The sequence below is a fragment of the Abramis brama genome (assembly GCF_963993115.1).
Source record: "Abramis brama genome assembly, chromosome: 13".
Classification (NCBI taxonomy): Eukaryota; Metazoa; Chordata; class Actinopteri; order Cypriniformes; family Leuciscidae; genus Abramis; species Abramis brama.
The window spans coordinates 3774784-3799783 of NC_139975.1; the positions used below are offsets into that span (position 1 = coordinate 3774784).

Genomic DNA, 25000 nt, shown 5'->3' on the forward strand with positions numbered 1-25000 from the left:
GAGTTTATATCTCGCAATTCTGACATCTTTTCTCAGAATTGTGAGATATAAAGTCCAATTCTAAGAAAAAAAGAGACTTTTTTTTTTTTTACCTCAGAATAGTTTATATCTCGCATTTCTGACTTTATAACACACAATTACGTATTATAAAGTCAGAATTGCGAGATATAAACATGCAATTCTGAGAACAAAAGTCAGAATTTCAAGTATATACACGCAACTGCGAGTTTATATCTCATAATTTTGACTTAATAACCTGCAATTGCGACTTTTTATCACGTAATTCTAAGATAAAAAGTCAGAATTGTGAGATTTTGAAAATACCTTTTTTATTTTTCACTCTGTGGCGGAAACAAGCTTCCATAGAAAACAGCTAGTTAGAATTGTAATAATATTTCACGGTTTGACTGTATTTTTGATCAGATAAATGCAGCCTTGGTGAGCAGAAGAGACTCTTTCAAAAACATTAGCAGATCATAACTTTATACATTTCATTACAAAGACGAAACTCACCTGTTCAAAAGACATCAGGCCACTTTCTTTACCCAATTTGACAATGTCCTCCAGAATAGCTTTCTTTACCTCCTGAAAACATCACACATTTATTAACGGTTTATGGAGAAATATACCAACACATACAAAAGCGAACAAAATGCAAATGGTCACATGATGTGCGAGATCTGCACGTTTACTACCTTATTTCTGCACATTTCTTCATATGAGCCCTCGATGCCTCTCTTCTTGGCCCAGCCGGGCAGATAGTCCGGATCGGGAACAATGATGGCAACCAGACAGGCCTGGAGAGAAAGATCAAATAAATAAATAATAATAAACAGCCATGTTATGCATATGCCTCCATCTGAGCGGTACTGTCTCACCTGCAGACTGTCTCCGTGTACGAAGGCCTGTGACACAGCTTCACTCCTGATGTAAATATTCTCGATCTTCTCTGGAGCGATGTATTCTCCCTGAGCCAGCTTAAAAATGTGCTTCTTACGGTCCACGAGCTTTAGAGTGCCATTCTGCAATAAAAAGATGCGGATTTATGTGCACTTTCTGTCTTCATGCAATATAAACATGGCATGTCAAAGTAATTTTTGACTGTATTTTTGATCAAATAAATGCAGCCTTGGTGAGCAGAAGAGACTCTTTCAAAAACATTAGAAAAATCTCACTGACCCCAAACGTTTGTAGTGTATATTCTACATGCAAGTCATTTAATCAGCTGCATCATGCTTTGTTATTATTATTATGCACCAAAATAGTGGATGTAAATTCTTAATTAGAGTAAAATGTGCTTGTAAACACAGTCTTACGGGAAGCCACCGGCCGATGTCTCCTGTGTGAACCCAACCTCCTTCATCGAGAGCTTCCTTTGTCTTCTCAGGGTCTTTCAGATATCCCTTAAAAACGTTAGGACCCCTCACACACACCTGCCAGAAAACAACAAAACAACCTGTCAAATGTGTGAAAGAACACACACACACACACACACACACACCTGCCAGAAAACAACAAAACCACCTGTCAAATGTGAGAAAGAACACATGCAAACACACACACACACACACACGCTCTCACACACACACTCACACACACCTGCCAGAAAACAACAAAACAACCTGTCAAATGTGAGAAAGAACACATGCAAACACACACACACTCACACTCAAAAAATTAGAAATAAAAAAACTAATAATGATAACAAAAACACAGCAAAATTATTATAACTTTAACTAAAATTAAAGTGAAATCAGAAAGTATAAAACTAAAATCTAATTCAAAATAGGAACAAGATCTATCATAGTATATTAACACTGACACACACACACACACACACACACCTCTCCCTCGCCATTAGCGGCATAATAGTTCATCTCTGCCACGTCCACCAGCTTGATGTCATTACAGGGCAGAGGAGCGCCAACATGACCTGCAAAACACCAGAAAACAGTCAACATACACAGGCAGAGAGTGTGTGTGTGTGTGTGTGTGAGTTCACATGCATCAATGTGTGTGTGTAAGAGTGTGTGTATGGTTGTGTGTGTGAGAGTGTGTGTGTGGTGTGAGAGGCTGTGAGTGTGTGTGTGTGTGAGTGTGAGAGTGTGTGTCTGTGTTTGAGTGTGTGTATGTGTGTGAGTGTGAGATTGTGTGTTTGTGTGTGTGTGTGTGTGTGTGTGTGTGTGTGTGTGTGTGAGAGAGACTATGTGTGTGTGTGTGTGTGTAAAAATGTGGAAGGTTTTGTGTGAGATGGGTAGGTTTAGGAGTCGGGTTAGTGTGTGTGTGTGTGTGTGTGATGGGCAGGTTTAGGAGTCAGGTTAGTGTGTGTGTGTGTGTGATGGGTAGGTTTAGGAGTCGGGTTAGTGTGTGTGTGTGTGTGTGTGTGTGTGTGTGATGGGCAGGTTTAGGAGTCGGGTTAGTGTGTGTGAGTGTGTGTGTGTGTGTGATGGGCAGGTTTAGGAGTCGGGTTAGTGTGTGTGTGTGTGTGTGATGGGTAGGTTTAGGAGTCGGGTTAGTGTGTGTGTGTGTGTGATGGGCAGGTTTAGGAGTCGGGTTAGTGTGTGTGATGGGCAGGTTTAGGAGTCGGGTTAGTGTGTGTGTGTGTGTGTGTGTGTGTGATGGGCAGGTTTAGGAGTCGGGTTAGTGTGTGTGTGTGTGTGTGTGTGTGTGTGTGTGTGTGTGTGATGGGTAGGTTTAGGAGTCGGGTTAGTGTGTGTGTGTGTGTGTGATGGGCAGGTTTAGGAGTCGGGTTAGTGTGTGTGTGATGGGTAGGTTTAGGAGTCGGGTTAGTGTGTGTGTGTGTGTGTGTATGTGATGGGCAGGTTTAGGAGTCGGGTTAGTGTGTGTGTGTGTGTGTGTGTGTGTGTGTGTGTGTGATGGGCAGGTTTAGGAGTCGGGTTAGTGTGTGTGTGTGTGTGAGATGGGTAGGTTTAGGAGTCGGGTTAGTGTGTGTGTGTGTGTGTGTGTGTGTGTGTGTGTGATGGGCAGGTTTAGGAGTCGAGTTAGTGTGTGTGTGTGTATGTGATGGGCAGGTTTAGGAGTCGGGTTAGTGTGTGTGTGTGTGTGTGTGTGTGTGTGTGTGTGTGTGTGTGTGTGTGTGTGTGATGGGCAGGTTTAGGAGTCGGGTTAGTGTGTGTGTGTGTGTGTGTGTGTGTGATGGGCAGGTTTAAGTCAAGTCAAGTCAAGTGTATTTATATAGCGCTTTTCACAATACAGATTGCATCAAAGCAGCTTCACAGCATTAAACCAAAATAACACAACAAGGTTGTTTCTAGTGTAAATTTATTGATTGATAAAATTAAATTAATATCCCCAAAATATCCCCAACTGAGCAAGCCAAAGGCAACAGTGGCAAGGAACCGAAAACTCCATCAAGTGACCTAATGGTGTCCTAAAACTCCATCAGGTGACCCAATGGAGAAAAAAAACCTTGGGAGAACCCAGGCTCAGTCGGGGGCCAGTTCTCCTCTGGCATTTATGAACTAGAGGCCAGATTGTAGTTTGAACAGTAAGATTTAAAATGTTATATGAATGCCTGGCTGAAGAGATGCGTCTTTAATCTAGTTTTAAACTGGGAGAGCGAGTCTGAGCAACAAACAGTATCAGGAAGGCTATTCCAGAGTTTCGGAGCTAAATGTGAAAATGCTCTCCCTCCTTTGGTGGATCTGGATATCCTAGGTATGACTAAAAGCCTCGAATTTATTGATCTTAAAGAGCGCGATGGATTATAGGGCGATAGAAGATCCGTTAAATAGACTGGAGCTAAGCCGTTTAGGGCTTTATAAGTCAGTAGCAATACCTTGTAATTGATACGGAACTTTATAGGTAACCAATGTAGTGATGATAAAATCGGTGTTATATGATCATATTTTCTTGATCTAGTAAGAACTCTAGCGGCTGCATTTTGGACTAACTGTAGCTTGTTTATTGAGGATGCAGGACAACCGGCTAATAAAGCATTACAGTAATCTAGTCTCGAGGTCATGAATGCATATAATTTTGTAGTCGATCTAAGAGTATTGTGTGATCTATAGTATCGAACGCAGCACTAAGATCAAGTAAAACTAGTATTGAGATGCAGCCTTGGTCAGAAGCTAAAAGTAAATCATTTGTGATTTTAACGAGTGCAGTTTCAGTGCTATGGTGCGGTCTGAATACAGACTGAAACTTTTCATAGATGTCATTTTCTTGCAAGAAAGAGCCCAGTTGAGCGGACACCACTTTTTCTAGTATTTTAGACATAAAAGGTTGATTTGAAATGGGTCTATAATTTGCTAGATTATGCGGGTCTAATTGTGGTTTCTTAATGAGAGGTTTTATCACTGCCAGTTTAAATGTTCTAGGAACATGACCTAAAGATAAAGACGAGTTAATAATATTGAGGAGAGGCTCTTCCACTACAGGTAACACTTCTTTCAGTAGTTTAGTTGGTATAGGATCTAATAAACATGTTGTTGTTTTAGATGAAGTGATAAGTTTATTTAACTCTTTTTGTTCTATAGTTGTAAAGCACTGTAATTGTTCTTGCGGGGGGAAAATTGAGGCTGAATTATAAGGTGCGATTGAAGATTGAACGTTTACAATTGTGGTTCTGATGCTTTCTATTTTCTCAGTGAAGAAGTTCATGAAATCATTACTACTGAACTGTAACGGGATATTTTGTTCGGGTGACTTCTGTTTATTTGTTAGTCTAGCCACGGTGTTAAATAAAAACCTAGGATTATTTTGATTATTTTCTATTAGTTTGCGGAGGTGCTCGGCCCTTTAGGAGTTGGGTTAGTGTGTGTGTGTGTGTGTGTGTGTGTGATGGGCAGGTTTAGGAGTCGGGTTAGTGTGTGTGTGTGTGTGTGTGAGATGGGTAGGTTTAGGAGTCGGGTTAGTGTGTGTGTGTGTGTGTGTGATGGGCAGGTTTAGGAGTCGGGTTAGTGTGTGTGTGTGTGTGTGTGATGGGCAGGTTTAGGAGTCGGGTTAGTGTGTGTGTGTGTGTGTGTGTGTGTGTGTGTGTGTGTGATGGGCAGGTTTAGGAGTCGGGTTAGTGTGTGTGTGTGTGTGTGTGTGTGTGTGTGATGGGCAGGTTTAGGAGTCGGGTTAGTGTGTGTGTGTGTGTGTGTGTGTGTGTGATGGGCAGGTTTAGGAGTTGGGTTAGTGTAAGGGGAGAGAAAATACAGTTTGTACAGTATAAAAACAATTACGTCTATGCAAAGTCCCCATAAAACACGAACACAACATGTGAGTGTGTGTGTTAGTGTGAGTGTGAGTGTGTGTGTGTGTGTGCATGCATGTGAGTGTGTTAGAATGCGTGTGTACCTGCAATCCAGTCTCCTGGTAGTGTAACGGTGCTGCCGGCAGTGCATTCGGTCTGTCCGTATCCTTCATAAAACTGCGAGACGACAACATTTACCTCACAGCACTGTGGTAAAACACATGTAAATGTGTGTGTTAAGAGTTAAACTGCACCTGGCAGCCCAACGCCGCTCGCAGGAACGTGAGAACCGGCGCTGACACCGGTGCGGCTCCAGTCACCATCATCCGCACGCGCCCTCCAACACTGGCCTACAGGGGGCAGCACACACACACACATCAACACACTCATGTACACAACACTGGCCTACAGGGGGCAGCACACACACACACATCAACACACTCATGTACACAACACTGGCCTACAGGGGGCAGCACACACACACACATCAACACACTCATGTACACAACACTGGCCTACAGGGGGCAGCACACACACACACACACACACACACATCAACACACTCATGTACACAACACTGGCCTACAGGGGGCAGCACACACACACATCACTGTACACAACACTGGCCTACAGGGGGCAGCACACACACACACATCAACACACTCATGACACACTCATGTACACAACACTGGCCTACAGGGGGCAGCACACACACACACACACATCAACACACTCTGTACACAACACTGGCCTACAGGGGGCAAATTCAAGTGTTTTGTATGAATCTGTATTTCCCTATTGTTATTGTTACTGCAATAAAGCAGGTCAATAATACCTGGACTTTCTTAAAGATGATCTTGTCCCAGATACTGTCTCTCCTCATGATCCCGCTCAGCATCTCGGACTGTTTCCTCCTGAAAGCGAACTCCAGCACGCGTCTCTTCAGGGAACTGTTGGCCTGACCATAGATCTGAGAGACGAGAGAGGCTTCACTGCGTCATCTCACACACACACACGGATCATAACCGGGAAGGGTTACCACATATTTCCCTCGGGACAAAATTACTATTTTATTGTTATTTTAATTACAAAAAGTAAACAAATCAATCAAGAAATATTACTACTGTACTGTAAAATAATACATTTAGTATTTAATTATTATTATTATTATTCAAAATAATATTTGTATGTACTTATTTTAATGATTACTATTTAACTATTGTAATAATATTATTGCACTGTAAAATAAAAATGTGTAATCATAATAATAATAATAATAATAAATTATTATTATTATTATAAATTAAATCAATAAAGAAATATATTACTATTGTAATACTATTGTAAAAAAAATTAATCATTAATAATGAATAAAATAATAATAATAAATATTTTATAGTACTTATATTAGTACTAATATTAGTATTTTATAGTAAATATTTAATAATACATTATTATTTCTATTATTCAAAATAATATATTTATTTGAGTATTATTATTTTAATTATAAACAAATCAATAAAGAAATATTACTATTGTACTGTAAAATACATTTAGTATTTAATTATAATTATTCAAAATAATATTTGTATTTACTTATTTTAATAAGAAATTAAACGCATCAATAAAATAAATATATTACTATTGTAATAATATTGCACTGTAAAATAAAAATGTGTAATCATAATAATAATAAATCATTTTTATTATTATAAATTAAATCAAGAAATATTACTATTGTAATAATATAGTAAAATAAAAATTCATCATTAATAAATAAAATATTAAAAATAAATATTTTATAGTAATAATTAAATATTTTGTTATTTTAATTATAATATAAAATAATTATAGTTATAATACATTATTATTTTTATTATTTAGAATAATATTTTTATTTTAGTAGTATTATTATACAATTAAACAAATCAATATATTACTATTGTAATAATACTATTACATTGTAAAATAAAATAAGTGCTTGATCATAATAATCTATATTTTAAAATAATAATAATATTTTATAATATTTATATATTTTAAAGTTATTAATTATAATTATTATTTGAATTATTAATTAATATTATTAAAATATTATTATTATTTTAAAATATATTATTTATGTATATTATTATGATCAAATACTTATTCATATTAATATTAAATAATAATAAAAAATAATTATTTTTGTTATTATTTTAATAATGGCTGCACGATATTGAAGAAAAATGCAATAACTGGTTGAATAATGAGATATTCGATATGTCATTCGATATTGCTTTAAGTCTGTAAAATACATTTTAATTATGTTTATGCATTTTAAATGTATTTAGAAAAAGCAGCAGTTTTTCCCCCTCTGCTTTACGCACATGGGTCATGCTTTCGGCAAGAAAATATGAAAATCAATATAAATATGCAAAATTACAATCCTGTTTCCAGTAGCGAGTTTAAGCCAGTCTCTGATCTGTGTTCTCACCCTGTCAAACATGCGGTTCAGCAGACGAGGAACCACAGGGAATACGGTGGGCTTCAGGGTCGTGAGGTCGTCCATCAGAGAGCGGATGTCACCCTGGAAGAATCCGATGCGAGCGCCGTGCACCAGAATCACACCCTGGGGAACAGCGGATTATCCAAATCAGAGATAATGCATTTACTGAAAACAAAGCTTGAATAAAGAAAAGCGCCCTGAACTTGCCTGTACGACTCTCTCGAACATGTGTGCCAGCGGCAGGTAGGAGATGTGCGCGTCCTGAGGGCTGATGGGACAAGCCATCTGGAAGACAAAAGTGATGTTTTTAGGGATGCACGATATATCGGCCATCATATCGGTTCATTTTTAATGTTATCGTTATCAGCCAGATCAGAAAATTTGTCCGATATATTAAAGCCGATAAATAATGTATTATTTCCTTCAGCTGAAACACTTCAGATGCGCAACTGTTCAACATGATGGGTTTGAATTGCTTGAAATATGATTGGAATCACTTCAAAAAAGGAAAATACAGTAAAGTGATACAAGTCTGTCATATCGGCTACATAAAATTATCATGAGAACATCATTATAATTGTGTTTGAGACATGGATTTAATGGTGAGGCTTTTGTTTTTGTAATCAGGCTCTCAAAAATTATATAAAAATTTGGATTTAGATTTATCGGCCAATATATCGGTTATCGGCTTTGAAATATAAAGAATTATCGGTTATCGGCTAAAATGTTCATATCGGTGCATCCCTAGATGTTTTATCCTAAATATTCAGAAACGGTAACATATTATCACAGGTCCAGTCACTCTGGAGGATGGTGCTTGCAAATAAATTATTACATTTAACTCTTTTCCCACAATTTTCACTATTATACGGTAGGGGGCGCTATTACACATCTTCTGAAAGAGTAGAGAATCTACAGATCAAAACACAGTTGAAGAAGAAGCAGAAACGATATGTAAAATAACACGAGCATCAATATTAAACAGCATATAAATCAATGAAAGTTATGTAAAATAAGAAACATATCCACATTCAAGTGTTGATTAAAAAAGAATGCATTAAGCTAGAATAAAACTAAACTAAAGTTTTGATATATTGTATGTTCAGATATTCATGCAACAAAATATTCTGGGGGCCATTATTATATATATATATATATATATATATATATATATATATTTTTTTTTTTTTTTTTTTTTTTTTTTTTGAGATACTTATTTGAGATACTATTATAGTTTATAGCTTTTATTTGCATATTTTCCGGTTTCATTTTAATTTTAGTTCAAGTTTTAGTAATTTTGTTGTGTGTTTTTATCATTTTTATAAGTTTTAATTTTTCTATTTACACATTTTTTATTCAATTTTTTTTTTTTTTAACTTACTTAGAAATATTGCCAAGGCAAATAGTTTTTGTGTGTGTTTTTTTTAAAATTGTTTCTATATATATATATATATATATATATATATATATATATAGTCCCAGCACCTAAAAATGTGATATAGGGTTATATAATGTGTTATATACTCTTATATATCTTATATAGTGTGATTATACGAGACGGTACCTGTGTGAGCCGCTGGAAGGCCGCAGTGTTAGACACGATGTTCTTGTGGGTGAGCATCGCCCCTTTAGGGTTTCCTGTGAGAAACACAGACCAAACCAGAGATGTTGAGTTTATCATGGCATTCAAATCACATGTGCTTTTATTATGTGAGCAAAAACAGTGTGGAATCAACAATTAATTATAGAGTTTGGCTTCATTATCAAAAATGAAGCAAATGAAAAATGAAATCCCACAACTGGTAAGTAACAGACGTATGATGCAAACGTCATCATACCTGTGGTTCCACTTGTAAAACAAATAATGGCCAAATCATCAGGCTGAGGCGGCTGTGAACACAGTGTATACAGAGAGGATTCAGAAAATATAGAGAATTATATGAGAACATTTAAAAAACTGAAAAAGAAACTATGGTACTGACCGCAGGACGCTGGCGATGGGTCTTGCCGATATTCTGTAAGTGGAAGAGAAACTCATTTAATTAAATGGAGACGGAGGAAGTTCAGCGAAAGAGGAAGAAGCTGCAGACATGAGTGCGGTTTGTGTTTGAGGTGAACACTGAGGAAACACAGACTGACAGAAGTCAAACACAGCGAGCTCAACTCATCTCACTCAGGGAGATACACAACTGAAGCAGCACATCACAACTCACAGTGGGAATCAGGGTTTCCCAAACTGCAGGGGTGTAAGATGATATAAAAAGCAAACAATTAAATAATACAATTAAAATAAATAAATACAATTTAAATTAATTAATTAATTAATAAAAAAGAATAAACTAAAAACAATCAAAATAAAACATTAACTAAATATGTGTGTATATATATATTTAAAAAAAATAAAATAAAAAAATATATAAATATATATATATATACACACATACATATATTATATTTTTAAATATTCATTTATTATATATATATTAATATATTAATTATATATATAATTTTTTGTTTTTTGGACTATATATCAGAGAACCATGTTTTTCTGTTTTTAAATTATTGAAATACTAACTTAAAATCTCAAGTAAATATTTTAAATCAGCTGACAAAAAAAAAAGTGAATCCCTGGTTTAAGGAAAACTTTCCAGAAAGTACAAGCAACTACTATTGAAAGAAAGAATAAAACTTGCTTAAAACTGCAGTGTCAGACACACGAACAAAGATCAAACCAGTGTGAAATGTTCTGCCATGTGATCATGGCTAATTGCTTAATTAAAACATTCATTAAAATAACACTAACAAAAAACAAAACTAAATGTGGTATTAGCATGTGTTTTTGGACTGGCATGGATTTTTGTTCCTATGATATTCCTGAAGTGAAATGAAGTGCCATGCAAATGTTATGGCACAAGAATAAGATAATCATGCATATGATAATCAATCATGCATATGATAATCAATCATGCACATCCATCATTAGCCATGCTTTCATCCAAAGTTACGAATTTAACTTTTGGAATATGGCATAAAACATCTGTGAATAAAGCGGCGTTTCCATCCCATGTGTTCAAGAGAACAAAATCGTCACTTCCTGGAAAATTGGTGGGAAATAGGGCTGGGTAAAAAATATCGATTTCTTGATTTTAATCAATTCTCATTTTTACGAACCGATATCGATTCTTAAATCCCAAGAATCGATTAGTCATCCTGTTTTCAGCTGATGAATGAATGTAACACTGTAGCGCGCATCCCATCCAATAAATCGCAATAATCTTTGTGCTTTGTTACTATTGATATGAAACAAAGTCTCAGATTTCAAATTACGTCCATTTTCGTACGAAATTTTAAAATATAAATACCGCTGTTTTGGCGCTGTTATATATTCATTATAATTTTTAATGTTCTTCAATATTTAATGCATGTTTGAATAAATCTGGCAGGTTTTTATGACAGCCACCATTTAAATGTTTATATAACTTTATTATTATAAAAATAAATAAAAGTGTAATTTAAGTATTTGCATACAAATCAGTTCATTTTTACCTTCAATATTATAGTAGGCTACAACTGACTCTCATAGTTTACAGCATTAGTTCAGAGATTTGTTTTCCTTGAGAAAATTTGCCATGTATTGTACCTGATATCCAAAATAATCAATATTGAATCGAATCGGAATCGAAATTGAATCGAATTGCAAGCTTGTGAATCAGTAAACACTGTCATGTTCTCTTGTGTTCGGATGCTGGTGTTTGAGAACTCAATCATGTGAGACGCTTCTGGAAGGAGTTAAACCGAATCATTGATGATAGACTTTGGCTCGGGCGTTTCAGAAACACCAAATCTGAGATGCTGCGATGTGATTGGTCCACTGGTTAGTCCAGTTATCCAATCACAGCCTCTGCCGAGTGTGTTGTTGTGCATCGGTAAAATGTGTTTCCATCGTAGTTTATGCATGTCTTCTTATCAGATAAAAAAATAATCATGTGCCTAAACTGAGCACACACGTTTTTTTATGCACAATTTATGTGTATTATTGGCCTTTTTATGCAATATACCAAAATTTGAATAAAAATAGGTAGATTGAAACCGACTGAAACACACCAAATAAGTTGTTTCTATAAATAGCCGTTTAAATGTCACTGCGTTCTGAGAGCAAACGATCCAGACAAACAAACACCACCAGACACACACACACACATCGATCTCGCTCAGTGAGGTCAAGCAAAGATTTGAGCAGACAGTCTGTGGTTTATTCACCTCTGCGTCTCTCAGACTGATGATGTCGATGCCGCACTGCTGTCCTCGGCTCACCAGATCAGCCTCGAAGTCTTGGATGAGGATCAGGGTTTTGAGCGAGTGCTGTTTGCCGGAAACACAGTCCAACAGCAGCCTGGCCTTCTCGGGTATGTCACACACCACTGTAGAGATACAGGCTGCAAAGCACACACACAGATGCACATGCATGACGCATATCTGCATGCATACTAAATCAATGACTGATAAATAGACCATTTCAAGATCAAACTGCATGAGAAACTGACGTACTTTTGTCGAGGACGTAGCTTATGGCGTCTGTGCCCAAGGTGTCGTACAGAGGAACTGATATCAGAGAGTATGTGTAACAGGCCAGCTCTGAAATCGTCCACTGAGGGAAAGATTTATGATATTAGACACAAAATATTCACAATCTCTAACAGGCAGAAGATGAACGGCACAATCCATAAGAGTGTTGGAGGAAAGAAAACACACACAGATGTTTTCAGTGCGATCTGCTGGTCACACATGCAGAATACAAAATTAAAGGCAGGAGTTTTTAATATTGTCATTTCAATTTCAATTTGAGATTCATTTTTATCCTTTAAAGGTGAAGTGTGTAATTTTTGCACCATTAGCAGCACCAAACAGAATAATTAATTAAGTGAAGAAAATTATACATTTTTATTTTAATGGTTTAATTATTAATAAATAATAAATAATTATATATATATATATATATATATATATATATATATATATATATATATATATGTGTGTGTGTGTGTGTGTGTGTGTGTGTGTGTGTTTGTGTGTGTATTATATATTATATAGGATTTAAAAAAAAAATACTTTAAAAAATACATAAAAACAAAAATTAAACTTAAATAACAAAAGTTTAAATAATTCAATAAATAATAAAGAGGTTTTTTTTAACTGTCATTGGTCAGACAAAGACTCAAAAACTGATGCTACTTGATAGAAAAAGTACTTGAAGTACTCTAATAAAAAAGAATTACACACTTTGAATAAGTTTTATAATTTAATTCATATTTATAATTTATATCATTGATTTAAATCTGGTTAAACACCTAAACACACTGTAAAAAAAATAAATTATCATCAACTTTTTATCTTTTGTCAAATCAACTTAGATTCACCAATTTTGTTCAGATAACATAATATTTTGAGTTTTGGTTGATTCTACTATTAATTTGGGTAATAAAGGCCATATCTCTGAGCTCTGACCTCTGGTCTGTTCTGGGAGAAGATGCCAATGTACGGGTCTCCGTTTTTCGAGTGTCCTTTGTGTAGAAATGCCGATCCCAAATTCTCCGCTCGCTCAATCACCTGAGGAAGACCACATGACGAATAACGCAACCAAAGAAAACGATCAGTTAAATGCAGTTCACTGTACACAAGAAGGGGGGAGAAAATAAAGCAAAAGATCAGAGAGTACCATAAATATGTTTAAATTCAATTAAATTTCCTTATGATAATAACCCTGGTGCATCCATACATTTATGCATTTGATCATTCCCTGGGAATCGAACCCATGACCTTGACTTTTCCAGTGTCATGATACAGGAATGCAGTATCATGTGCAGTTTAACAAGAAACTAATCATCTGAGAAGCCAGGAATGTAAATGTGTAGTTAACCAGAACAGTCTGAATGTGTAGTTAACCAGAACAGTCTGAACACCTGTGTCAGTGCGACCTTTACAACCGTGTGGACAATCTCCAAAACCTGCACTAAAGTGCTCTGAAATCCCAAACCAGCTTCTCTACCGGTGTGTGTGCGGGACGCTCTGATTACACATAACATGACACACACTGAAGGAACACAGTGTCTCTCTGCACGAGTCCTTCAAAGCAGAGGACGAATTACTTCACAGGTTTTACAGCGTGCTGGATGTCAGTCCAGGGACTGGAGTTATTATGTTAAGTTATTATGAAATAACCAGGTAACTTATTAACCTGAGAGCTAAGAGAAGAGCAAACGTGAGCTACGATACATTCCCGTGCTCAATAATAAAGATAGGCGGATGGCTAGGCGGCAGTGCGAAAGACTTTCCGGATTTTATATTAGTACTTTTATGTCTTGCAAATGTAAATATTTGGTTTTCTGTGATGCACTGAATGTTGTGAATTCAGCTGAGATTTAACCCTCTGGTGCTGTTCATCATTTTTGACTGAAAAAGTTTAAGTTTAGGTTTTTTTTGTTGAATTTTTTACTTCATCAGAATGATGCAAAACTTGGTTAAAGGTTTTGGCACTTGCTGTGTGAACTCTCACACACTCACACTCTCTCACACTCTCTCACACTCTCTCACACTCTCTCACACTCTCTCACACTCTCTCACACTCTCTCACACTCTCACACTCTCTCACACACTCTCTCACACTCTCACTCTCGCGCACTCTCGCGCACTCGCGCGCACTCGCACGCTCTCTCGCACTCACGCTCACACTCTCTCGCACTCTCTCGCACTCTCTCGCACTCTCTCGCACTCTCTCGCACTCTCTCACACTCTCTCACACTCTCTCACACTCTCTCACACTCTCTCACACTCTCTCACACTCTCTCACTCTCTCGCACACTCTCTCACACTCTCACACTCTCGCACACTCTCACTCTCGCACACTCTCGCACACTCTCTCGCACTCTCTCGCACTCTCTCGCACTCTCGCGCACTCTCGCGCGCTCTCTCGCACTCACGCTCACACTCTCTCGCACTCTCGCGCACTCTCGCGCACTCTCGCGCACTCTCGCGCACTCTCGCGCACTCTCGCGCACTCTCGCGCACTCTCGCGCACTCTCGCGCACTCTCGCGCACTCTCGCGCACTCTCTCGCACTCACGCTCACACTCTCTCGCACTCTCGCGCACTCTCTCGCACTCTCTCGCACTCACGCTCACTCTCACACTCTCTCACACTCTCTCACACTCTCTCACACTCTCTCACACTCTCTCACACTCCCCCACACTCTCTCACACTCTCTCACACTCTCTCACACTCTCTCACACTCTCTCACGCTCACACTCTCTCACACTCTCTCACACTCACGCTCACTCTCACACTCTCTCACGCTCACACTCTCGCTCACACTCTCGCTCTCACACTCGCTCTCACACTCGCTCTCACACTCGCGCTCACACTCCCTCTCACACTCCCTCTCACACTCACTTGGTACTGCAGCCAAACAAAATCTTCCTGAAAGCTAATTTTTTTGAGATATCAACCTCAAATTTGGAACACAACTTGTGTTGAAAATTATGAACAAATTATTGAATGTCACCGTTTCTAGCAAAAATGTGTTTCTGAATTAATAGCTGCTTCACTTTTTTTTTTTTTAAATGCATACATTTTTGTATTGAGGTTAATGAAAACATCAGAAGCAGCAGAAAAATCTTGACACTGTGAATCACTAAGAGTTAAATATGTCCAAAAGTGCACATCAATTACAGAAGAGTGTATAAAACAGATACGGATACATAAGTGTTGTATACCTCTGAGTACGAAAGCCATTCATACGGCTGCTTTGGTTTTCTGGATCCCAGGCAGGGGCCGTTTTCTGAAATGGAAACATAAATGCATCACATTTACAGCCGTTTGCATTTTGCAACAGTTGTTTTTATGTATTCAACATAATGTGACTACTTTACCACAGGTTGACATCACATTTCATTGCAAAATATAACTATACTATTGGCCAGATTTTTATATAAAGTTGGATATACGCACATAATATATATATATAAATAATATAACAAATCTTGACTGCATCGTCCAAAATTTTTTTTTAAACTATATTATCATCCAGCTCAAAGCTGCTAAATTATCAGGCATGAAGATATTATTACATAAAGATATATTTTACAAAGTCTTGATGTTGTTTCAGGCTCTACTAGAACAGGTTTTCCTGCTTGAATGTTGATTATTTTCCTCATATTCTCCATTGTTGCAGCTCCTCTCTTCCCAGTCTGTCAGTAACGCTCTGTTTAGTTCCTGTCTCTATGAAGCCCCTCCTTCTGAAAAGCACACTGTGCTCTGATTGGTCGGCTGGATCAGTGTGTTGTGATTGGTCGAGCGCTTCGAGTGTGTTTGGGAAATGTCCCGCCTCTTACCATAACCACCAGTTTAACACACTACTAACTAACTCAACCAGGCCCCGCCCCTTTATTCTGCACATTAATTATTATAATGAGGAATATTGTGACGTGTTCGTTCCCGGAAGAAACTCAAGACTACAATGGAGGCGTTTCAGGAGTTCAGAAACACTGACACTGATATAGAGAAGAACTGTGGGACTTTGCAGAGCTTTATCATGATCAAACTGCAACATTACACACTGAAGAGAGTTCAGCATGTGAAAAAGCATATTTCCGTTTCGCCATCATGATTTTCTTTAAAGCTGCTTTGAAACAATGTGTACTGTGAAAAGACTCGATATGACATTCTAAGAGACGTGACGATATCAGTCCTCAAACTGAAGCTTTAAAGGGTTGAAATAAGGAGTGTAACAATATATCGCAATACCAAAATGCAACAATATGTATCATGGATAGTGACAATATATATTGTGTATAATTCACCCAAAATAAAAATTACTGTGTGAGAAAAAAATTCAAGTTTACAGAGTTTTAGTGTCAGTACTACATTAAACTACTATATATAATGTTGAATATATATGTTATAATGCAATGAGGGAATATTTGTGGGTCTTGGTAATGCTAAATGTCTTGATACCAGTAAAAAGTGGCCGACATTATGTTAAATATATCTAGTCAGTGACAGAGATCAAGCATATTCGTCTAAAATAATTCTGTATTTTCATCTTCAGAATCATGAATATTGTTATTCTGGTGTCTCTATTGTCCTGTGCTTTGGGTTTCCAAGCCTATTCATTTCCACCCCAATGTAATACCAAATTTAGCATTTTAATCAACAGTCCATTTTTTGTTAATCTTTTACCATATGTCTTGGAGTATCGCAATAATATCGTATCGTGAGTTCAGTATCGTGATATGTATCATGAGGGTCTTGTTACACCCCTAGTTGAAATAAAACTGAAGAGTACGTACTCGACTCCCTCAGGCCCCTGTGAAAGCACTCATACATGGTCTTGGCATCTTCGTAGAAATGGGTCATGAGCTGGTCTCCGTTTAAAACTGCACTTCGACGAGCGAACTCTCCACCCTGATTGGCCAAAACACAAATGCAACCATTAAATACGTTTAATGTCAAATCTGTGATTGCAATGCCAGGATTTGAGTTCACTCACCGGGAGCTCCACCGACTGCATGCGCAGGTCACAGGGCGGTTTGAGGGCTTTGGGTCTCGTGGCGTACCAGTACGCCGTGACCGCCGTGAACGCGCCCATGCCGAGGAGTGTGTTGGTGGAGAGACCACGGAAATAATCCCGGACCTCGGAGAACTCGGGGATCCTCATCTGCTTCAACAGCTCGTGTGCCTGCATGACTACAGCCGACTGAATCTGTGGAGGACAGCAGGGTTTACATTACATACTGCAGGGAGAGGTTTAGTTTAGTTTAACATTACTGTTCATTCTCTTGGACACTGGTATCGTACATAAATACAGATTCAGATTGTTTTATTTAGTGCCATGTCAGCATTCAATCTATTTTCATGGCAAAAATTCAACTACACAAATACAAATATCATATAAATACAATTAAAACCAAACAAACAAAAACAGCAAGTCATATTATACAAGATTTTTTTTAAATTAACACATGATCGTACATAAATGCATCATAAATACTTACATATTAACAAACACAGAATTTCACTACTTGTATAATTCTAAGCATCCCACAATAATATTAAAGTGCTATAATGCTATTTTAAAGGCTCCTAATGTTGTTTTAGAGTCCTTACAACATGTTTACATGCATTCAAAGTCAAAAAACACTTTATTTTTCTCATAATATCCATGTCCGCTTCGATCAAGGATTCAGTCTCTCTAAGCCCCGCCTCTCTAAGAGCTGCTCTGCTCTGATTGGTCAGAAAGCAAACGCTCATTATCATATCTGAATCTCAGCTCTTGATCTCAGTGATACGAACAGTAACGATGCCGTGAGTTTTACCGTATCAATCTCAGAAAACAGCGTCTTCACGACATGAACAACACGAACCAAACTCTTCCAGTCTCAGATACACTACAGTGTTTGAGGGTCAAATGAGACATATATTAAATGGTAAAGTATTTATACTTAATGCTAGTATTTGTTGCATTGCTTTACATTTTTTGTTGATGTCCATTTTAAAACGTAATGAGAAACTAATGCTAATTATTATGGAAGATCCTACAAAAAAAAAAAAACTAAAAAGAAAAGGTAATTGTGTTTATTTGCCATGTAAATAATGTCACAATCCGACAACAAATAAAATCCAATAAAATGCTTAAGTCATGCAAAATATAAAATTATATATTTTCTTTTGATTTTTTGGATGAAAATCAAAGGAAATATGAGAAATATTAAAATACCCACTACCAAGACAATGTGGAAATTTGCTTATTTTCCTCCAATGGTTAAAAAAATCAGTTCAGTAAAATCTTTTTTTATTGGCACATTATTATGCTATAAAATCCTGTCAAGTGTTTTGAAATGTTGTGTCGAGCAATCAGTTGGTGAACTGTGACATTATCTAAACCAATCAGTGATGAAGGGTCAAACTCAAGCAACTATCAAATGTTGTGTAAGGTTATGATGTTAATCTACTACACCTGTAATTCAACTCAAATGAAACCTTAACAGTAGTCTCAACACTCCTCTAACATGTCATTACACCTTACACAACTTCACAAAACCAGCAGCAACTTGTGTTCACAAAATGTTCATTGTGTCGAAATGTTCATGTGCTGATTCATGACCCAGACATGTTCTTGTGGGATTAATTATGATTCACCCACACTATAAAAAAACATGACAAATAAAACAAAAATGACTGTAGTACATTTTACAAGAAAATATATTTCCGTTTTTCTACTTCAAAATTACGTTTACATGTTATTTGCAGTTTCTTCATAAATATTTATGAATTTTATTGGCAATTTCTGAGAAAACATTTTTCAAAGTAAATCCCACACAGGGATATTATTATAACTGAAACCAAAACTATTAAACTAAAAACATTTCTAAAAAGTGCTAACTTTTACCCTATTTAATACCTTTTTTTTAAATACCTATTTTATTTCAGCTAGTTTCCAGTTTTCATTTAGTTTAACTTGATTTACTCAAACTAAAACTAAATAAATAAAAAAAAACATAAAAATGACAACAACAAAAAAAACACAATTATTGAAACTTTAACTGAAATTAAAATGAAAACAGAAAATATAAACAAAATCTAATTGAAAAATAATAATAAAAACTATAAAAGATACCAAAATAACACCCATTTTTTTCCAATGCTTTGTTTTGGCTATATCTCACAATTCTGATTTTATATCTTGCAATTTCGAGTTTATATCTCGCAATTCTGACTTTATAACTTGCAATCTCACAATTTTGACTTTATAACTTGCAATTTCAAGTTTATATCTCGCAATTCTGACTTTATAACTTGCAATCTCACAATTCTGACTTTATAACTTGCAATTTCGAGTTTATATCTCGCAATTCTGACTTTATAACTTGCAATCTCACAATTTTGACTTTATAACTTGCAATTTCAAGTTTCTATCTCGCAATTCTGACTTTCTGAATTGCAAAATAGAAACTCGCAATTGCGAGAAAAAAGTCAGAATTGCAAGAAAAAAGACAGAATTACAAGTTGATATCTTTATAATTGCAATTGTGGAAAAAAAGTCTGAGTTTATATTGCGCAGTTATGAGAAAAAAAGAAAAAGGAAGAAAAAAAAGAGTCAGAACAGTGAGATAAAAAGATTATTCTGTGGCGGAAACAAGCATCCATCAAACACTGAAGTGGCCCAACTAAACATTATGATCATATTCAAATCAATTATTATAAGTACAACAAGTTTCATCTGGAACAAGCTAACACACTTAGCATCAGCAGCATTAGGTAAGAGATGTGAGTCACCTTCGCCAGCTATGCTATATGTGATTCATGCTAAACCGTGCGAGGACGCATTACTCCTTTAACCTCTCACCCACTTCTATTCTTACTGCCCCGGGGTAAAACGTCCTGACACACACACACACACACACACACACACACACACACAGCATGAAACACTAGTAAACTCAAGCATGAGTGCATACAAACAACACAAAGAGTTAAATCCTGCTAAAATCAATATGCTTTCATTCAGAATCAAAATGAAAATACTAAATCATTCGTTATGTTCTGTCAAAAGTAATTTGTACTATGAAATATAGCTTATTAAACCCCTCAGCACAGACCAAAACATGTCTGACTGTCCTTCATCACAGTACAGCTGCTGACAGCAAAGGCACAGAACACACACACACACACTTCATCTGAGACTAACAGAATAAGGTGCGTCCAAACGTAAGTGCCGGTGTGTCTCCTGCACACACATAACCACTGACACCTACAACACACACACACACACACACACACACACACACACACTTCACCTGAGACTAGCAGAATAAGGTACGTCCAAACGTGACCACTGCAACACGAAGGTGAAATGAATGCCCAGGTGAAGGTAACAGCGGTTCAGTCTGAACAACTACAGCTTGAGTTTATGTGCAGCCGAGGCTCAGACTCCTTATTGGACACACACACTCTTAGAACCTGCTGTCTCAGCCAATCACAGAGCAGGAAGTCCAACGAGCAACCGACCAATAGTAAAACAGACACAACTGACTAGATATGATAACTGTGTCAATACTTAAACAAGAAAGACAGGCTGATTACATCAGGCTGTGATAAAAGTCCTATGATTAGACGACCAACGTTACAAATGCTTCAAAATACACCACAGTTCAAAAGTTTGGGGTCAGTAAGATTACAAAATGTGTTTTATTCAGCAATGACGCATTAAATTGATCAAAAGTGACATTGCAAAAGATTTCTATTTCAAATAAATGCTGTTCTTTTGAACTTTCTATTCAGCAAAGATTTGATAATAATCATAAATGTTTCTTGAGCAACAAATCATATTAGAGTGATTTCTGAAGGATCATGTGACACTGAAGACTGGAGTAATGATGCTGAAAATCCAGCTTTGATCACAGGAATAAATTACATTTTACCATAAATTCACATTAGAAAACAGCTGTTTCGATTTGTAATAATATTTCACAATATTACTGATTTTACTGTATTTTTTGATCAATTAAATGCAGCCTTGGTGGTGATCAAAAACATTAGGAAATTTCAGCTTTTAATGTTGTTTATATGTCTGTGTGGTGTTTTTAATATGCAAATCATGTGTAAATTCATAAGTCGACACCATTGCTGAGTATTTTCTCCTTAAAACTGCAGTGAACCAAAGACAGTCTCAAAAACACGCTTTGAAATCGCTGGTGTTTCTGACGTCACAAACTACCTTGTAACCAATCAGATCAACGTGTGATCGTCAATGAGTGGATCTCTGAGCTGAGTGAGTGAGTGGAGGCGGGGCTCATTTGCATATTCATAGAGCCGTGCATACTAAATGAGGCAAGGGTGTCGAGTTACATTCAAGATATTTTAAGGCATGTAATTTCGGTGATCAAAGATGAGTTTTAAGGGATACAATTATTGACTACAGGGTCAAAGGTTAAATCGGCCTAGCTGATATCGCTCAATCACTACCTATGATAGCATCACGCTTCCGTTTATTTATCGACTATTTCCTCGTAATCTCACGGGTTTGGTGTCGACCCGACAAGAGGAGCTGATAAATACAAACACAGTCTCATTCCACTGCGCTTTCCAGGGCAAAGGTAACGTGACCACGTCCTTTAAACTCCGGCTGTGACGGGCGAGACCAATGACAGACCCTCGGGCCGCTCACCCGAGGGCCGGCGAACCCTCCCCTGCTGCTATTTAAAAACAGTGGCACAACAAATGGAAAACAGTGGCATGAGGTTGAGTGGAACAGATCCAGATATATATTCAAGGCATGCAACTTATGAGAGAGAGCAGCAGACATGTGACATCCACATGAGGCTCGAGAACAGGACAGCTTTACACTGATCTGAGGCGTGAAGGGGTTTTATTTTATTGAGCAATTCAATTTGATTAAAAGTGACTGTAAAGGATTATTTTATTTTTTTAAATTGTGATTTTTTAACTTTGTATTCATCAAAGAATCCTGAAAATTGATATTTTTAACATTGATAATAATCAGAAATGTTTCTTGAGCAGCAAATCATCTTATTAGAATGATTTCTGATCATGTGACACTGAAGTTTTTGCATAAATAAACTCAGAACTTTGAGGGTCAAAGGACACATATATTAAATGGTAAAGGCATTTATACTTAATGCTAGTATTTGTTGCATTGCTTTGAATTTTTTGTTGATGTCCATTTTAACTCGTAATGAGAAACTAATGCAAATTATTATGAAAGATCCTAAAAAAAAAAAAACACTGAAAAAAAAGAAAAGGTAATTGTGTTTATTTGCCATGTAAATAATGTCACAATCCGACAACATATAAAATCCAATAAAATGCTTAATTTGGTCATGCAAAATATAAAATTGTATATTTTCTTTTGATAAGAAAATTTATTTTGCATAAATAAACCTCAGCCTATTTTTACGAACATTAAGGTTATTTGCATTTTAATGAGATTTCAAAATAATTCTTCTTTCATACATTCATTAGACACTCATTTTTACTGTATAATTTCAAAAAAATATATATTATAAAAAAAAAATTGCATAAGGGCAGTGCAACAAATACTACCATTATATACTCTACTGTTCAAAAGTTTGAGGTTGGTGAGGTTTATTTAATGTTTTTGAATAAATGTCCACCTATTTCAACTTAAAAACGTAAGTTCAGTTGCGGCCTTAAATTTTTTAAGTTGAACCAACTTCACGTACAAGTCATTTCAACTTAAATTATATTAAATTGATTTGGATAAGAGTTGAATTTATGAATTTATGTGTTAGTGTAAAAACATAAGTTGCCATGACTTCCTGATCATATCATTTTTATTTGTTTAATTAAAATACAGAAAACTTATGAGTAAAAAATTGTGAAATATTATTATGTATTAAAAAGCTGTTTTCTATGTGAATATGTAGTAAAATGTAATTTATTCCTGAATTTTCAGCATCATTACTCCAGTCTTCAGAGTCACATGACCCTTCAGAAATCATTCTAATATGATGATTTGATGCTAATGAATTATCAATGTTGAAAACATTCATTTTCAGGATTCTTTGATGAATATAAAGTTCAAAAGAACAACATTTATTTGATACAGATTTTAATATCACATTATAAATCTCTTGATCAATTTAATGCATCTTTGCTCAATAGAAGTGCTTGAAAAAAACACACTGTAACCAAACTTCAAAGATTAAATAATGTGCTTAATTGTCATGAAAATGCTGAGATTTTTACGCAAAGCACAATATCTTCTAGACTCTGGGGTGAAATATGACCCAGACATGTTTATAGATATTCATCACTCTAACATTCACTCTAGATCTAGTTCAGTCATTCATATTTCGCCATAATGATGAGCCTGTTGCATTATGGGTCTCTGGATCACATTTACAGGAACTTAAACACAATAAACCACATTTGTGTTAAATGTGACAGGCGGTCTCAGTCTGACCTTGTGATATCCTCACACATCTGTCACATGATCGGGACAAAGGTCGAGTGTGTTGACAAAATATATCATGCCATTTAAACTTTTGACCTTCATACAATATGAATGAATGGATACAACAATCAACAGCGTTGATTATTAATAAAGATGAACAGATGTGAGGTACAGGCAAACATTCACACGCTCCTTTTGTCTTGCCTGTCGTTTCCAGTTTCCACCAAACCTGTTCATAAGCAACACAATGATCAAACTAAACAAGCTCTGCAAGAACACCAGGGTATTGAGGCTTCTTTACACCACACAAGGAAAGAGAGGAAATTGCAACTTTTTATCTCGCAATTCAGACTTTATAACTTCCAAGTTTAGATCTCGCAGTTGACTTTCTCACATTTCATAGTTTATAACTGATAATTATGACTATTTTTCCTTGCGAATTTCAAGTTTAGGCTTTATCTCGTAATTGACTCTCTCACGTTTCCAAGTTTATAATTCATAATTCTGACTTTTTTTCTTGTTATTTCAAGTTCATAATTCATAATTCTGACTTTTTTCTTGCGATTTCAAGTTTATAATTCATAATTCTGACTTTTTTCTTGCAATTTCAAGTTTATAATTCATAATTCTCATATTTTTTATTGTGATTTCAAGTTTATAATTCATAATTCTGACTTTTTTCTTGCGATTTCAAGTTTATAATTCATAATTCTGACTTTTTTCTTGCGATTTCAAGTTTATAATTCATAATTCTGACTTTTTTCTTGCGATTTCAAGTTTATAATTCATAATTCTCATATTTTTTATTGTGATTTCAAGTTTATAATTCATAATTCTGACTTTTTTCTTGCGATTTCAAGTTTATAACTCATAATTCTGACTTTTTTCTTGCGATTTCAAGTTTATAATTCATAATTCTCATATTTTTTATTGCGATTTCAAGTTTATAATTCATAATTCTGACTTTTTTCTTGCGATTTCAAGTTTATAATTCATAATTCTCATATTTTTTATTGCGATTTCAAGTTTATAATTCATAATTCTGACTTTTTTCAAGTTTATAATTCATAATTCTGACTTTTTTCTTGCGATTTCAAGTTTATAATTCATAATTCTGACTTTTTTTTCTTGCGATTTCAAATTTATAACTCATAATTCTGACTTTTTTCTTGCCATTTCAAGTTTATAACTCATAATTGACTTTCTCACGTTTCCAAGTTTATAACTAAATAATAATAGTTAATAAGTTTATTATTAATAAGTTTATTTCTCAGAATTATTTAATTTTTATTCCATGGTAGAAACAAGCTTCCATACCA

The 25000-nt window shown here is 35.9% G+C and overlaps 1 protein-coding gene across 2 annotated transcripts in view; it reads right to left on the reverse strand.

The window, feature by feature from the left end:
* acsl1b (acyl-CoA synthetase long chain family member 1b) overlaps window positions 1-25000 on the reverse strand; it is a 28521-nt gene that overhangs the window by 2611 nt on the left and 910 nt on the right. Inside the window, exons 1-20 of one of the 2 annotated variants that reach the window (XM_084133498.1) lie at window positions 20542-20657; window positions 17235-17447; window positions 17035-17149; window positions 15460-15524; window positions 13197-13298; window positions 12240-12339; window positions 11952-12127; window positions 9674-9706; window positions 9530-9581; window positions 9256-9329; window positions 7899-7976; window positions 7680-7814; window positions 6039-6173; window positions 5458-5553; window positions 5308-5380; window positions 1845-1933; window positions 1317-1433; window positions 879-1022; window positions 696-797; window positions 514-585 (exon numbers count right to left, since the gene is read on the reverse strand). In XM_084133498.1, coding sequence (XP_083989624.1) covers window positions 514-585; window positions 696-797; window positions 879-1022; window positions 1317-1433; window positions 1845-1933; window positions 5308-5380; window positions 5458-5553; window positions 6039-6173; window positions 7680-7814; window positions 7899-7976; window positions 9256-9329; window positions 9530-9581; window positions 9674-9706; window positions 11952-12127; window positions 12240-12339; window positions 13197-13298; window positions 15460-15524; window positions 17035-17149; window positions 17235-17429 — 1953 coding nt within the window. In that variant the 5' untranslated portion in view covers window positions 17430-17447; window positions 20542-20657. Of the gene's footprint in view, window positions 1-513; window positions 586-695; window positions 798-878; window positions 1023-1316; window positions 1434-1844; window positions 1934-5307; window positions 5381-5457; window positions 5554-6038; window positions 6174-7679; window positions 7815-7898; window positions 7977-9255; window positions 9330-9529; window positions 9582-9673; window positions 9707-11951; window positions 12128-12239; window positions 12340-13196; window positions 13299-15459; window positions 15525-17034; window positions 17150-17234; window positions 17448-20541; window positions 20658-25000 lie in introns of those variants that run through there. The other variant, XM_084133497.1, reaches the window with a different exon arrangement.